Source organism: Argopecten irradians, chromosome 14 (assembly GCF_041381155.1).
Source record: "Argopecten irradians isolate NY chromosome 14, Ai_NY, whole genome shotgun sequence".
NCBI classification, from domain to species: Eukaryota; Metazoa; Mollusca; class Bivalvia; order Pectinida; family Pectinidae; genus Argopecten; species Argopecten irradians.
Window position 1 is genome coordinate 14,646,487 of NC_091147.1, and position 16,363 is coordinate 14,662,849.

Sequence of the window (16,363 nt, forward strand, 5' to 3'; positions counted from 1 at the left end):
TTGACCCTTGACCTCGCTCGACTAGTTTCTTGACTTTACATAGCTGAGAATGTACCATTTCGAGAGTTTCCGAGTATTGAGATTCCGACATCTTGTTCGCCAAAAGTGTCAACACAGCTGACTGAACCGAATGACAAATGGATAAAGCGACTAAAAGCCAAGACATGTCATGCGTTTCGGTGATAGTAGTCAGATAACGGAATGGTCAGAGATTGAGAGAGATCTCAAATAATTGTCGCAGCTCGACCCAAGAAGGTAGAATACATTTCATTACCTTACACCATATGCATACATAACGGATCCGGGAGCACCAAATCTCTCTCAATCAATTCTAGTTGTTGTCAATTTGATTGAATTTTACTTAACGTCCAAATTAACTGCCAGTGTGTTTTAATAAATGTATGTGTATAATTTAGGAGGTGTAGGAAAACCGGAGTACCAGGAGAAAAGCCACCAACCTACATGTAATATTGAAGGCAATATGTAAGTAGGCCTACTTGTAACGGGCTACAATGCATGACAACTGTCGTCCCATATCGGGTTATGGTATTCGCACTTGTGACACTGAATGACATGAAGTTATAAGTCTTTTGATCTTGGTGACCGTCTGCTGTGCATGGAGCCGCAGTAAAAAGAATAGTCATGATCTACTTGTAGCTGCCTACTGGCCATGACAAACATCTGTCACAAGTCTTCCGTCTCTTATTCTGAGCTACATCATCGCAGCTACGGGCGGCAATATTGATAATCAACTGATTTTGATGTACATGTGTAAAAACAATATTACCACAAGCCCTTCACCTCTGCTAGTTTAAATCCCGTGTGGAGCAGTTGCCATGCACTGGCAGTTTGCAAGTGTATTTTCTCCCGTTAATCCAGCTTTCATCCGCCAACAAACTATGCCTTAAATGACTCTATAGCTGTTAATTGGATGTTAAACTATAATAAAACCAAATCGCTGTGCACTTAAACAACTTCTTCTGACTAGCCATGCAAAAGGTCAAGGACACTGATATTGGACCTGTAGTATGCTGAGATGAAGGGTAACCAAGTTATCTTAAACTTCATTCAAAGTCACTGTTAAGGTTAAAATTAGCTAGCATCTTTAAAAGACTTTTTGCCAATTAACTATTATATTTTGTTTGTTCTTTTTTTCAGACAGGAATAAGGACAATGGGAGCAAGCTTTCCGAAGGTGGAACAAATGTCTCAGACTATGAAGGCGATACAAGATGGTGATGTATCACTTCTTCAAGTCTTGTCACGCTCGACAAATCTTACAGGCTATCTAAAACTTAGCCACTCCCAAACCACAGCTCTCCACTTGGCTGCCACCTATGGACATCCTGATTGCATCCAGTTTCTGCTTGATCTCGGATCCAATATACATGATTTAGATTCGAGTCGAGAGTCCGTTTTGCACAGTGCTGTTGTGACGAAATCACAGCGGTGGCGTGACTGTCTATCTCTGATTTTCAAAGCCAAAGCTGACATAAATGCATTAAACGTTTGGAGAAGGACTCCTCTGATGAAGGCAATCGTCAACTTTAGAATTCCTGCTGCTAACTACTTAATCAGGGAAGGAGCAGACGTGTCCATTTCTGACGAGAATGGAACTACGCCATTACATGTTGCAGCCAGCTATGGTAACATTGGCCTCGTGAAAACCTTGCTGGACAATCGTGCAAACAACAATGCTCAAGATCAGCGAGGCAGAACGCCTGTGTATTTTGCAATTCTTGGAGGTCACGAAGAAGTTACAGAATACCTCATACAGCATGGTTGTGAGGTCAACTTGTACGACCTTGGATGGGGGTCACCTTTACAACTCTCTGTTACAAAGTGCAATGTCAAGGTCTTATCGCTTCTTCTGAAATCAGGAGCGTGCTTTAATGTGCAGCCCAAAAACATGGCTGCCGCTCCTGGCATCATTGACATAGCTCTGAAGATTGCTATCAAAAGAGTGAACATTTATCGCAATGAAGTGACAAAGCAGGAAAGCAATGGTAGCTGGGCAAGTCATCAGCGTGCTTGTGACAGTCTGGAGTGTTTACGGCTTTTGATTGTGGCTAGCGGACTACCTGTTAGGGAAAAGATGATGAAAAGCATCCATCAACTGGTGACTCAGTCTTTTCATAAGGACTTGCAAAAACCGTTCATGGATCTTCATCGGAGTGCAACAAAAGCTCACAAATCTGCAAAGAACTCTCCCCCTTCACTGCAATACTTGGCTCGAAGACGATGTCGAAAATTGTTGATGTCATCAAATCGTAATCTGATATGGGGCTGTGAGAGATTAGATGTTCCTCATGTAGTAATTGATCTTCTTACTTTACAAGCATAACACCAGTTTAATACGAGAAAAATTGTTTTAGAATTAACAATTAGTGATGAATATTGATGAAATAATAATACTTGATAAATTCTTAAAATGTACACGGAACGGAAAATTATATTTTGATATGTTATTCTGTTTGATCTCCTGACAAGAATCTTGAAAACCGCATCAAAATCGGCCACTTCAGTTCTGAGATACCGCCCTCCGAAGTGCCCGATTTTTACCTGTATATCGACTGCTAATCAGGGTATCGGCCACTCACCCTGATTTGGGGAATAGCCGGATGTGACGTCACGAGGACAACGGCAGTGAGGTGTTTGGTAGTGGGGTTATGGCACAAAGGTGGACATATATATAATCCTGAAATGGGGTTATGAGAATTTTACAAGTATATATAGTTATGATGACGATATTTAATTTTCACTATGTAATCTAAAAGGAGACGATTTTGGAAAATGATGGTCATATATATAATTATCCATTTGAATATGTTTCTGTATAAATTAAGAACCAACATAACAAAAAGAAAGTACCGTATGTTACACGTAGATATCATTGACATATTTTATTTTATTATATTTTATTTTTATTTGGAGGGGGGGTGGGTTAAAAAACAACAAATACTTCCTATGTCAACATGTGTTATTCAAACAATCTTCAACAGTACATTTATTGGTTATATAGATTATCATTATTGGTATCATATAATGATCGAAATTGACCAAAATTCGCAAGTGTGATACACTTGTTATATATTATGTACGAACAGTATATTTTACTGTATATATGACATTATACAACAATTACATGATGGTCCGTCTAACTTATCTGTGGAGAGATATTTTGACACATGAAATGTGTTATTTAACACAGCCTGATAGGTCACTAATTATATACACCTTTCCTACGTAACTCATTAGCCCCCTAATTAGCCACGCGTTTTAGTTACTGTAGTAAACAGGTAAAGAGATTAGGTAACACAGCACGACATTGGCTATTCGGAAGTATTCTGATTTTGATACTTGCATGATATCTGCTGTTTGGATTAGACATCTTCAGTCTCATTTTTATCGTCTGGCCCGTGCATGATTTATTTTTCAAGTAAAGACACTATAATGAATGACCTTGAGCGAAATATCAACAAGTCGTCGGATGCACTGTAGAAGATTCTATATGAAAGCTGAATGTATTTCGTAAAAAAACAAATTGATCAAAAAATATCACGTCTGCTAAATAGTAAATATTTGTGATGTGACGGTTCTCAAAACTTGGTATATAGAATTAAATCCGCCAAATCACAGTAGAATTAAATGACAAACATATAGCCTACATACTGATAATTATAAGCAATGGTATCAAATGTACAGTAATTAAGTCACACAATCGATTTCAGACATAAAGCAGTTAGTAGATGCATTTGCATATATGCAAAAACAAAATCTGAACAAGGACTTACAAATCCTTGGTTAAGAATCGATCATACCTTAATTCGTATGGGCAAATTTTATGAAAAAGTCAGAAATTAGTAAAGTGGGTTTGACCAGTAGACATTAGACGACCCAAGTCGGGTTTTGGATGAAATTATCAAGAACATATATATATAAACGTCCTTGATAAAATATTCGTGTACATGTATATTTGGTTCCAAACACTGCGGAACTACAACGTATATATGTTATTATGTACATTTTATTGTGTATAATTATGCAGTAATCGCACAGAGATTTTCATTTATCTACGATAGGTACATCAATATATATGTATGGTATAAATCCCTATTTCCAAGCGTATTCCAAACTCTATCTGTGATTGGGGATAGAATTAAACATGTATCGGACATGTACACATGCATTTGAGTCTTCAAAATAGATATTTACAAACAGTTTATATTAGATGGCAGTCACCGAAAATTATCACTCTAATTTATGCGAGTAGATTCGATCCCGTTGTCCTCGAGACGTCACAGGTCAGAGGTCCCGAATCGGGGTCAATGGCTTTGGGCTTCAGGTGTGTTGTAGAGAAAAGGTGCATTATCTCTTATACCGTATTCGCTATGAAACTCGTACTTTCGCCACTCTAAATTTCATCCAATGACGCATTTATCAAGCATTATATATATACCAAACCATTCCGTGTACACTTTAAGAAAAGAAACAAAAACAAACATTGAGTGTCTTTTGTTTTCATATTTTTTATTTCATTCACTTTAAAGTGAATCTGTCATTGTTATACTGTTTTACAATAATTTGCTTAATTATAAGCTCGTTAATGTTTGCTTATAAATATCATGTTTGGATAAAAAGTTGACAGTGTTATGTATACAGTTGACATATAAATGTACCGTATTTGACCCAATAAGCGCCTATGTCCCTATTAGCGCCACTCCCCCTTTTGAAACCTCAATTCCAATTGTCCAGACATGAATAAAGATTAAATTGCACTTTCATCCTATTCAGCACATTTTCATTTTTTTTCCTATTTTTTAATCGCCATGGGTGCTTATTTGGTCGAATATGGTTATTGTCATGGTTATTCTATTAATCGGTTAATCAAAGAATCTTGGTTGCTCTAACTACAATTAAATTTCAATTGTGTTTCATATCACTTTTAATGTCTTTGAACAAGAGTTTCATGTACATGTACCATATTTGAAAATAAATACAAAGGGCATTAAAAAATTCAAAAAAAATGAAAGGGTGCATATTAGACTGGCTTGTAACAAAATTATTACACAAAGTAAGCCTTAAAGAAATTTTGCATGGCTTTCATATTTTCAATCTGGATTTAATTTGAGGTAAGATAAAATACAACTTCAAAAAGGGGTGAGAGAGGGTGTGGGGGAGGGTGCTCGTTGGGTAGAACACAGCATTTTAATTTGATAAGGTACAAGTCTTACAAATGTGATTTTGTCTAATAAATTATTATATTGGACTAATATACAATTTTAGTATTATCTGGTTCTGTGTGCATGTCTAACAAATCTTTGAGAAACCAGAAAGATGCTGTTGTTTATTCTCCTACAACTGTATGTCAGATTCTTGAAAATTGTATAATAAATATTGGACTAATACAGATTCTGTGTATTCTCTGTTTTAATCTAATCTGGCCTTCTGATAGATGATCTCTGTTTTTATCTAATCTGGCCTTCTGATAGATGATTTAATTACATGTATTGTAGAAACAGTTCACACAACTCAGGGTTATTCAATATAGAATTCATATTATGTTCTTAGTTATTTCTCAAAAAAACGTTACAAAGACATTTGCTTATGCTTGTGTCTTCTGTAACTTTTAAACAAGAGCTGTTTGATAATAGTAAAACTCATGCACCCCTGCAATTGAAATGATAATTGATAATATGTTTTTAGAGTAGTAATAGTAACATTGGCCTTCACCTACCTAATGACAACCATAAATCTCTGACATCGAAATGCACATTAAAGTGAACTGAAATAAATTATTTTTTGTATCCAGAATATTGCAAGTCAACAGATTAAGGAACAATATCCAGTAATGATTCACAATCAGTAACTAAATATAGGTATGTACATATATTCCTTAACATTGTTAGGTAATGCGAGAACATTCAAAGACAAGAGCCTTATGAATCCATTTGAACATTCTAAACAATGAATCTACATTGAATGAATTGTACGTACTACACTTAGATCTGATGAGAAGTGATTCTTCTTCCTGCATGACTGAGATTGTATGGTTTTCTTCATTCTTATAGACCACCATTAATCGCCACTTGTGTGGATTTATCCAGAAACCAAAATGTAGTTTCTGATGGTGTATGTGTGAAAGTAATTTATAAAGGCACTGTACAATGCCTTTGTCATCGTCATCAGAAGCTTTTTCACAATCCACAGACAACAGAAATAATGGCATTGTTGGGTGGTAAACAACTACATCTGGTATTACACCACCACTTTTCTCAGATTCCTCTGCGTAGGCATTTGAATCAAGTGACGATCCTTCCTCCTCGAAATCATTTTCCTCAAGAAGAACACGGGAAACCAAAAGTGAATTAGGAGGAGGTGATTCCACTAGTAGTCTCACAGAATTCATCTCTTTTATCACATGATTGCAGACACTCCGTATCAAGGACTTTATTTCGCCATTCTCAAAACCTGTAGCAAATGCTAGTCTAAGGAAGCCCCAAATATCATTCATGTGGCCCATATCTGAAAGAAAACAAATTTATCAGAAACTTTATTCATAAGGATGCTACATTGTAAATACAAAATATGAGGTATCAAACAGTCAGAGAAGTTGTTTACAACAATATGGCCAAATTTACCCAGTTTTGGTCAATTACCTTGGGCCCCCAAGGAGGGTCAGCCAAACCATTTTTCACAATTTTGAATCCACAACCCATAATAGTGCTATGCAAACAAACTATGAGTGATATCAATTCATAACTCTCAGAGAAATCATTTATATAGCAATACAACCAATGGCAGCATTTAAGGTAATAAACACAGCAAATTGTTGGTGATTCAAAGTTTAGTGATTACACTAATCAAAATTTGATGACAATTTTCAATTGAAGATTAAAGTCTTTCTTGAAAACTTATAACTAGCTTCATAAAATTTCGAAATATTACCTATCTTCCAATTTAAGAAAAGAAATACATGTAATTGTATATATTATAATTTGAACAACTGGGTCCTAATTCTTTACAAATATGTTAAACTTTAATTTTAATCAATACCCAATGGTTTCATAAATTAATGTTATCTGTTATTTTTTACCAAATACATGTACAATGTATTGAATTACTATGTACGCAATTGATCTAAATATTAATCTTATGGTGAATATGCTACCAACCAAGTACTTGCATATGAGTCATTATCATATATTGTCATTTTTCCTTTCTGATAACTTTCCTTTGAGATAATCCATGATATTGATTATTTTCCCATCAATTTATTCAGCTTTAACATGTTAAAGGAACAAAATAGAATATAAGATATTGATTAAAAGTAAACTTTAAATTTGAAGAAAATTAATCAAAAGGCCCAAGGGCCTCAACACTCATCTGACAACCTTAATTGTCAACATATATATAGTCATAGAGGAAATTCATTAGAATAGATATGGTGTCATGGTGGCCATCTTAGATTTTGGATCAACTCGAAAAATAACAACACTTGGTCAGGACCATGTCCGGATCATTTCAGGCAAATTTGAGTCAAAATCACAGTGGTAGAACTTGAGAAGTTGTTCAAAATGTGTTTTCAAGAAGACAAGACAGAAAAAGGACAGATACCATTTCTATCTCACATCCTGCATGCATGATCTATACCATACAAATCACACATACATTGTGCACACACTGCAGCACAGACATCTTGTGCACCCATCCTTGACACTCCAGTAGTTTCAATCACTTACAATCTCTACACTCATCCTCGATACTCCAGGGGTTCTGATCACTTACAATCTCTATAGTCATCCGCGTACTCCAGGGGTTCTGATCACTTACAATCTCTACACTCATCCTCGATACTCCAGGGGTTCTGATCACTTACAATCTCTACACTCATCCTCGATACTCCAGGGGTTCTGATCACTTACAATCTCTATAGTCATCCTCGTACTCCAGGGGTCCTGATCACTTACAATCTCTATAGTCATCCACGTACTCCAGGGGTTCTGATCACTTACAATCTCTATAGTCATCCACGTACTCCAGGGGTCCTGATCACTTACAATCTCTATAGTCATCCACGTACTCCAGGGGTCCTGATCACTTACAATCTCTATAGTCATCCACGTACTCCAGGGGTCCTGATCACTTACAATCTCTACACTCATCCTCGATACTCCAGGGGTTCTGATCACTTACGATCTCTACACTCATCCTCATATGGTACTCCAGGGGTTCCAATCACTTACAATCTCTATAGTCATCCGCGTACTCCAGGGGTTCTGATCACTTATAATCTCTATAGTCATCCACGTACTCCAGGGGTTCTGATCACTTACAATCTCTATAGTCATCCACGTACTCCAGGGGTTCTGATCACTTACGATCTCTAAACTCATCCTTGATACTCCAGGGGTCCTGATCACTTACAATCTCTATAGTCATCCGCGTACTCCAGGGGTTCTGATCACTTACGATCTCTAAACTCATCCTCGATACTCCAGGGGTTCTGATCACTTACGATCTCTAAACTCATCCTTGATACTCCAGGGGTTCCAATCACTTACGATCTCTACACTCATCCTCGATACTCCAGGGGTTCTGATCACTTACGATCTCTAACCTCATCCTTGATACTCCAGGGGTTCCAATCACTTACGATCTCTACACTCATCCTCGATACTCCAGGAGTTCCAATCACATACGATCTCTACACTCATTCTTGATACTCCAGGGGTTTCCAATCACTTACGATCTCTACACTCATTCCTTGATCTCTACTCCAGTACCCAGGGTTCTGATCACTTACGATCTCTAAACTCATCCTTGATACTCCAGGGGTTCTGATCACTTACAATCTCTATAGTCATCCACGTACTCCAGGGGTTCTGATCACTTACAATCTCTATAGTCATCCGCGTACTCCAGGGGTTCTGATCACTTACAATCTCTATAGTCATCCGCGTACTCCAGGGGTTCTGATCACTTACAATCTCTATAGTCATCCTCGATACTCCAGGGGTTCTGATCACTTACAATCTCTACACTCATCCTCGATACTCCAGGGGTTCTGATCACTTACGATCTCTACACTCATCCTTGATACTCCAGGGGTTCCAATCACTTACAATCTCTATAGTCATCCGCGTACTCCAGGGGTTCTGATCACTCTGATCACTTACAATCTCTATAGTCATCCACGTACTCCAGGGGTTCTGATCACTTACAATCTCTATAGTCATCCACGTACTCCAGGGGTCCTGATCACTTACAATCTCTATAGTCATCCACGTACTCCAGGGGTTCTGATCACTTACAATCTCTATAGTCATCCGCGTACTCCAGGGGTTCTGATCACTTACGATCTCTAAACTCATCCTTGATACTCCAGGGGTTCTGATCACTTACGATCTCTAAACTCATCCTTGATACTCCAGGGGTTCCAATCACTTACGATCTCTACACTCATCCTCGATACTCCAGGGGTTCTGATCACTTACGATCTCTAAACTCATCCTTGATACTCCAGGGGTTCCAATCACTTACGATCTCTACACTCATCCTCGATACTCCAGGAGTTCCAATCACTTACGATCTCTACACTCATCCTCGATACTCCAGGGGTTCTGATCACTTACAATCTCTACACTCATCCTCGATACTCCAGGGGTTCTGATCACTTACGATCTCTATAGTCATCCGCGTACTCCAGGGGTCCTGATCACTTACGATCTCTACACTCATCCTTGATACTCCAGGGGTTCCAATCACTTACAATCTCTACACTCATCCTCGATACTCCAGGGGTTCTGATCACTTATGATCTCTAAACTCATCCTTGATACTCCAGGGGTTCCAATCACTTACGATCTCTACACTCATCCTCGATACTCCAGGGGTTCTGATCACTTACGATCTCTACATTCATCCTTGATACTCCAGGGGTTCCAATCACTTACGATCTCAACTCATCCTCGATACTCCAGGGGTTCCAATCACTTACAATCTCTATAGTCATCCGTGTACTCCAGGGGTCCTGATCACTTACGATCTCTACACTCATCCTTGATACTCCAGGGGTTCCAATCACTTACAATCTCTATAGTCATCCGCGTACTCCAGGGGTCCTGATCACTTACGATCTCTTAACTCATCCTTGTTACTCCAGGGGTTCTGATCACTTACGATCTCAACTCATCCTTGATACTCCAGGGGTTCAAATCAGTGACGATCTCTAAACTCATCCTTGATACTCCAGGGGTTCCAATCACTTACAATCTCTACACTCATCCTCGATACTCCAGGGGTTCTGATCACTTACAATCTCTACACTCATCCTCGATACTCCAGGGGTTCTGATCACTTACAATCTCTATAGTCATCCTCGATACTCCAGGGGTTCTGATCACTTACAATCTCTATAGTCATCCGCATACTCCAGGGGTTCTGATCACTTACGATCTCTACACTCATCCTCGATACTCCAGGGGTTCTGATCACTTACGATCTCTAAACTCATCCTTGATACTCCAGGGGTTCCGATCACTTACGATCTCTACACTCATCCTCGATACTCCAGGGGTTCTGATCACTTACAATCTCTATAGTCATCCGCGTACTCCAGGGGTTCTGATCACTTACAATCTCTATAGTCATCCGCGTACTCCAGGGGTCCTGATCACTTACAATCTCTATAGTCATCCTTGATACTCCAGGGGTTCCAATCACTTACAATCTCTATAGTCATCCGCATACTACAGGGGTTCTGATCACTTATGATCTCTAAACTCATCCTTGATACTCCAGGGGTTCCAATCACTTACGATCTCTACACTCATCCTCGATACTCCAGGGGTTCTGATCACTTACAATCTCTATAGTCATCCGCGTACTCCAGGGGTTCTGATCACTTACAATCTCTATAGTCATCCTCGATACTCCAGGGGTTCCAATCACTTACAATCTCTATAGTCATCCGTGTACTCCAGGGGTCCTGATCACTTACGATCTCTACACTCATCCTTGATACTCCAGGGGTTCCAATCACTAACAATCTCTATAGTCATCCGCGTACTCCAGGGGTCCTGATCACTTACGATCTCTAAACTCATCCTTGTTACTCCAGGGGTTCCAATCACTTACGATCTCAACTTATACTTGATACTCCAGGGGTTCAAATCAGTGATGATCTCTACACTCATTCTTGATACTCCAGGGGTTTCAATCACTTACAATCTCTACACTCATCCTCGATACTCCAGGGGTTCTGATCACTTACAATCTCTACACTCATCCTCGATACTCCAGGGGTTCCAATCACTTACGATCTCTACACTCATCCTCGATACTCCAGGGGTTCTGATCACTTACGATCTCTAAACTCATCCTTGATACTCCAGGGGTTCTGATCACTTACAATCTCTACACTCATCCTCGATACTCCAGGGGTTCTGATCACTTACGATCTCTAAACTCATCCTTGATACTCCAGGGGTTCCAATCACTTACGATCTCTACACTCATCCTCGATACTCCAGGGGTTCTGATCACTTACGATCTCTACACTCATCCTCGATACTCCAGGGGTTCCAATCACTTACGATCTCTACACTCATCCTTGATACTCCAGGGGTTCCAATCACTTACAATCTCTATAGTCATCCGCGTACTCCAGGGGTTCTGATCACTTACGATCTCTAAACTCATCCTTGATACTCCAGGGGTTCCAATCACTTACGATCTCTACACTCATCCTCGATACTCCAGGGGTTCTGATCACTTACGATCTCTACACTCATCCTTGATACTCCAGGGGTTCCAATCACTTACGATCTCAACTCATCCTTGATACTCCAGGGGTTCCAATCACTTACAATCTCTATAGTCATCCGCGTACTCCAGGGGTCCTGATCACTTACGATCTCTACACTCATCCTTGATACTCCAGGGGTTCCAATCACTTACAATCTCTATAGTCATCCGCGTACTCCAGGGGTCCTGATCACTTACGATCTCTAAACTCATCCTTGTTACTCCAGGGGTTCCAATCACTTACGATCTCAACTCATCCTTGATACTCCAGGGGTTCAAATCAGTGACGATCTCTACACTCATCCTTGATACTCCAGTGGTTTCAATCACTTACAATCTCTACACTCATCCTCGATACTCCAGGGGTTCTGATCACTTACAATCTCTACACCCATCCTCGATACTCCAGGGGTTCTGATCACTTACAATCTCTACACTCATCCTCAATACTCCAGGGGTGCTGATCACTTGCAATCTCTACTCTCATCCTCGATGAGGTAGTACATGTATTTGTTATTGTAAATATGTCGTAATTGACGTTTGGCTCTAATGTACATTGTATGCAATTTAGCAAGTACAGTAAATGGGGATACTTTGGATTTGGTCATATTTTGGCTTATTTGGTGTTTGACAAGAAAGTGCCAAAATTTAATTAATACACCAAAATTTGACATTGTATTTATTTATTATATAACAATCAATACATCAACATGCCATTTATTAGGTGTGTGAACACACTCTCTGGTAAGTTACTCGATCTTGTGACGTAAACATACATTTAAGGTATGTTCTGTCAACCGGAACAAAACAATGTTACCTGTGGAAGTCTTTCTTTTGTGCAAACAATCATGTCTATCATTTGATGTATGACTATTAATCATATCTAATGAAGGGATGTCTTTGTATCCATAAGGCTTAAAAACTAATCGCATCAGCTTTTCATAGTTGCAGGAAACACAAAATTTAAGCACACCAGAATTTAACTACCTTATTTTGATACAAAAATACAAATTTTTCTGACGCCAAAACATCCCATTTTACGGTATTGCTCTGATGTAAACCAAAAACTGATCAGAATTTACCCCATGCTATACAAACCTTGCAAAAATTCTCTTTCAGGACCATGAGCTGTCCACTTTGTCTTGTCTACCATGTTCAAATCCTTCCTGTAGTCTGCGTCTTTTAGCATACTTTCCAGATCTGTCCAGTCAATATACAAGTCCTTTGTTACAGAAGTCCAGGTGGGAAACTTTTCCTGTAACTGATGGTTGACATCAACAAGATCTTTGATACTGTTTTTCAAGGTGAAGTGTGAGGCAGTCGGTCGTTGCTGGGTAATGCTTCTGGGGAACACATTCTCCTTACGAGATCCATCATCCTCATTTGGTATTTCGACCCTGACAAGATTTTCACGGTTCTCTAACTTAAGCAACCATTGCTGAAACACAAAGACAGTGATACATGGCTAAATTGTGCAAACCAAATCATCATCTAATGGTCCAAAAAGTTTCATCTCAAGTTATATAAACTTTTTAAGAATGATTCTTTTGTCACTACAACCCAAAATTAAGCAAGTATTTTCCCAGTTTTCGAGTTTTCCTAACAAAAATTTTCCCAGATTTTTTTAACAAACAATAAGAGAAAATTTGATTGGAAGAACTTCATATTTACTCATTCAACCCTGAAATTTCATAATAAACTGGAACTATATATTCTTATGGACGAAAAAAATATACATATATATATATACAAAAAATAAAACAATAACGACTAACGTTCGCGCTTTCACTCTATCGAAGAGAGCTCTTCTGAAAGTATGAAGAGCTCCCTTCGATAGAGCGAAAGCACTCATGTTAGTCGGTCGTTATTGTTTTTATTTTTTGATAGGCCTACATGAAGCTGAGTCTAATTGTAAGACAATCTGAAAATTAGGGCACCTTTTTTAACAGAATCCAGCATTTGGGTTACTAAAAAGACTACATTGAAGCTCTTTCTACTTATGGACGAAATCCAGATAGCCCAAAACAACCAGAACCAGGAATTCTATGAATAAACTACAGAACACTTGACACAGTAGAAAGGGCCTCGCTTATTGTGCCTTACAATTAGGAAAGTAGTACCGAGTAATATATACCACACTCTCCTAAAAATATGTACATGTACCTCACATACATGACATTGCATGCATGCGGGAGGCTGTCATTAAATGGCACACTACTTTTCCGAAACAAAATGAAAATTTTCTTAAAAACAATAGTAACATCAGAAATATATATATTGTTGCCTAAGATGAGGTTGCAACACCAAACAAATGTAAGATTGATCTCTGTGTTATCTTTGTTTTTCCATTGATGTCATTTTTATATAAAGATGTAATGGCATTTGTAATATTCTGCAATCAGCTGACGAATCATGTTATCTCTTTTAAAGATGCTTCACTACCGACAGAGCATAAATGATATTCATCATTTGAACAATAATTAGTTTTTAATCTGTTTATAAATAAGTCTAATTATCACAAAAAATAATATAAAATAATTTATTTTGCCTTTGGATGTGCGCAAACAGTACTTCATTCCATATAGGATATAGTGCCACGGAATTTTTTCGGGATGCAATTAATCATATTTTGTATTTTTAACAAGTAAAATTAAAGCTCAAACTTTTCAATGGCGGTAATAGTGTTAAAGGCCCACTACCTTTCCGGAGCAAAATTTAAAGGTTTCTTAAAAACAGTAATAACAAAAGAATATATATGTCGATGGCTTAAAATGAGGTTACAACACCAAACATATGCAAGATTTCCTATCTAATGTACGATGTCAGTGGAGATGCATTTCGCTGTTTTGCCGTCTGGCGCAGTGATAATCAACTACCGCGTGGCATTTAGGACGACGGCGGGAAACATAAAACGACCCGCGTTATGAAAATTAACATTTTATTTATTCTAATGAAACAGTTCTGAAAGTGATGATAAGTGTGCTAGTAAACGTATAGTTAATAACTTCTGCGACTCTACAAAATTATCGATCTCGTTTTACATTCCTATTTTAAAAATTAAAAGCCGTTTCGGAAAGGTCTCAAACTTTTCAATGGGGGTAATTGGTGTTAAGTAAATAACTTTTGTAACTGAAGAAAAATACCAAATCGTCTGCTGCTGTTTTTGATAGTGAAAAAATACCATTTGTCAGCGGTGTAGCAATTCTTTAAAATATAATTTTATTCTAACAATTCAGATATCTTATTGGCAATAAATTAATACAAAATCTCATACTTTCTCTCACTAATTTCTATCATGCAATTTATTTAAGCCATTTTTATATTATCTGTAATTAATTACCCAATGTCATTGAGAACATCCTAGTTATTCACTTATATATACAAATCCACTTTACCTAAAGTATGTCTGCTGAGAACAGTTTAAATGAACAAATGTTTTGTCTGCTTTATTTTTTTATTTATTTTTTTTTTTTTTGTAATATTCCACGTGCTTTCACCTTCTAAGCCTAGTCATTTAAATATCATTTTATATGTAAAACAAATAAGCATGGAAGAGTTGTGCCCCTTATTCTGTTTCTGCTTTCATGACTAGGTATATACGCCTATACAGTGTAATTCCGGATATTGGAATATAATTTTGGTGTTATTACAGAGTTTTGGCATATTCTTTTAACTAAATGCATTCACGTTTAGTCTGGTTTGGTGTATGGAACGACTGCTAAATAACTGATTCAGTGCACAGGGGCTGAGTGCATCCACAGGAGTTTGACGTTCTGTCAATAATATATAGTATACATATATAAAAAAATATCCCTATATACTATATTTTATATAGTATATAGGGGTATTTTTAGATATGTGTACTATATATTATTGACAGAACGTCAAACTCCTTTGGTGCATCTGAAACATGTTTCTGAGTACATGTACCAACGCTATTATTATTAAGTTAATGTTTCTGATTATCACTGCTAATATCAGCATTACCAAGTGTAGTTTGGGTAACTTTGGGTCGGGGTTTTGTACGACTGGTGCAGACCTCTTCTTTAAATCACGAGGCATGGCTAAGATGGACAGCGGCCCCACTGCAATAACGGACCCCAGTTAAAACGGCCCCAGTGAAAACAGTCCCATTTTTTATAGGCAGATAGAGTCTATGTATACATATATGTGAGTGAATATTATACATATCAAGGCAATTATATAACGGAATTAATTTAACATAAATCTAAATATGCGAGGTTTTTTTTATTGATCTCATTTGTGTTATCGTTTTGGAGGTAAGTTTAATTTTGTTACCTACATCAGAAACATATATTTCTGCCTACATAGTACAAAATGATCAGATGCGCATTTCCACCAAATCTTGAAATTATCATCATAAACTTATATTTACCTATCCATTTTGAAAGAGCGGGACACATAATGCTGAAAGTTGTGATTTTACACCAGATGTATACACAATCGGCCATAAAACAATTATAGAAACTGTATTGTATAAACACAATATTAATAAATCAACTACAACAGAATGTATCCTCCGCCTATTGTGACAG

The 16,363-nt window shown here is 37.7% G+C and overlaps 2 protein-coding genes across 3 annotated transcripts; one reads left to right on the forward strand and one right to left on the reverse strand.

The window, feature by feature from the left end:
- Positions 1-67: 67 nt before the first annotated feature.
- LOC138307411 (poly [ADP-ribose] polymerase tankyrase-1-like) lies at positions 68-3,628 on the forward strand. 2 transcript variants are annotated; one of them, XM_069248151.1, is made up of 3 exons: positions 68-255; positions 417-483; positions 1,159-3,628. In XM_069248151.1, the coding sequence occupies exon 3, from the start codon at positions 1,174-1,176 to the stop codon at positions 2,341-2,343; it is 1,170 nt and encodes a 389-aa protein (XP_069104252.1). In that variant the 5' UTR covers positions 68-255; positions 417-483; positions 1,159-1,173; the 3' UTR covers positions 2,344-3,628. The 2 variants fall into 2 exon arrangements, with proteins under 2 accessions (XP_069104252.1, XP_069104251.1); XM_069248150.1 differs by lacking the exon at positions 417-483.
- A 1,700-nt stretch (positions 3,629-5,328) lies between these two features.
- LOC138307412 (uncharacterized) lies at positions 5,329-15,905 on the reverse strand. Its single transcript, XM_069248152.1, has 4 exons — positions 15,795-15,905; positions 12,906-13,245; positions 5,482-6,524; positions 5,329-5,444 (listed from the first exon to the last, which is right to left on the reverse strand). Exons 1-3 carry the CDS (start codon positions 15,867-15,869, stop codon positions 5,905-5,907), a joined length of 1,035 nt encoding a protein of 344 aa, XP_069104253.1. The 5' UTR covers positions 15,870-15,905; the 3' UTR covers positions 5,329-5,444; positions 5,482-5,904.
- Between the last annotated feature and the right edge of the window lie 458 nt (positions 15,906-16,363).

Bases quoted from the DNA above. Each gene is read 5' to 3' on its own strand.
- LOC138307412 (XM_069248152.1), bottom strand. From the start codon at position 15,869: ATGCCTCGTGATTTAAAGAAGAGGTCTGCACCAGTCGTACAAAACCCC. The intron at 13,246-15,794 runs GTAATGCTGATA...TTTGTGTTTCAG, and splicing joins AGTTACCCAAACTACACTTG to CAATGGTTGCTTAAGTTAGA. The intron at 6,525-12,905 runs GTTTGTATAGCA...GTTTTCTTTCAG, and splicing joins TGAAAGAGAATTTTTGCAAG to ATATGGGCCACATGAATGAT.
- LOC138307411 (XM_069248151.1), top strand. From the start codon at position 1,174: ATGGGAGCAAGCTTTCCGAAGGTGGAACAAATGTCTCAGACTATGAAG.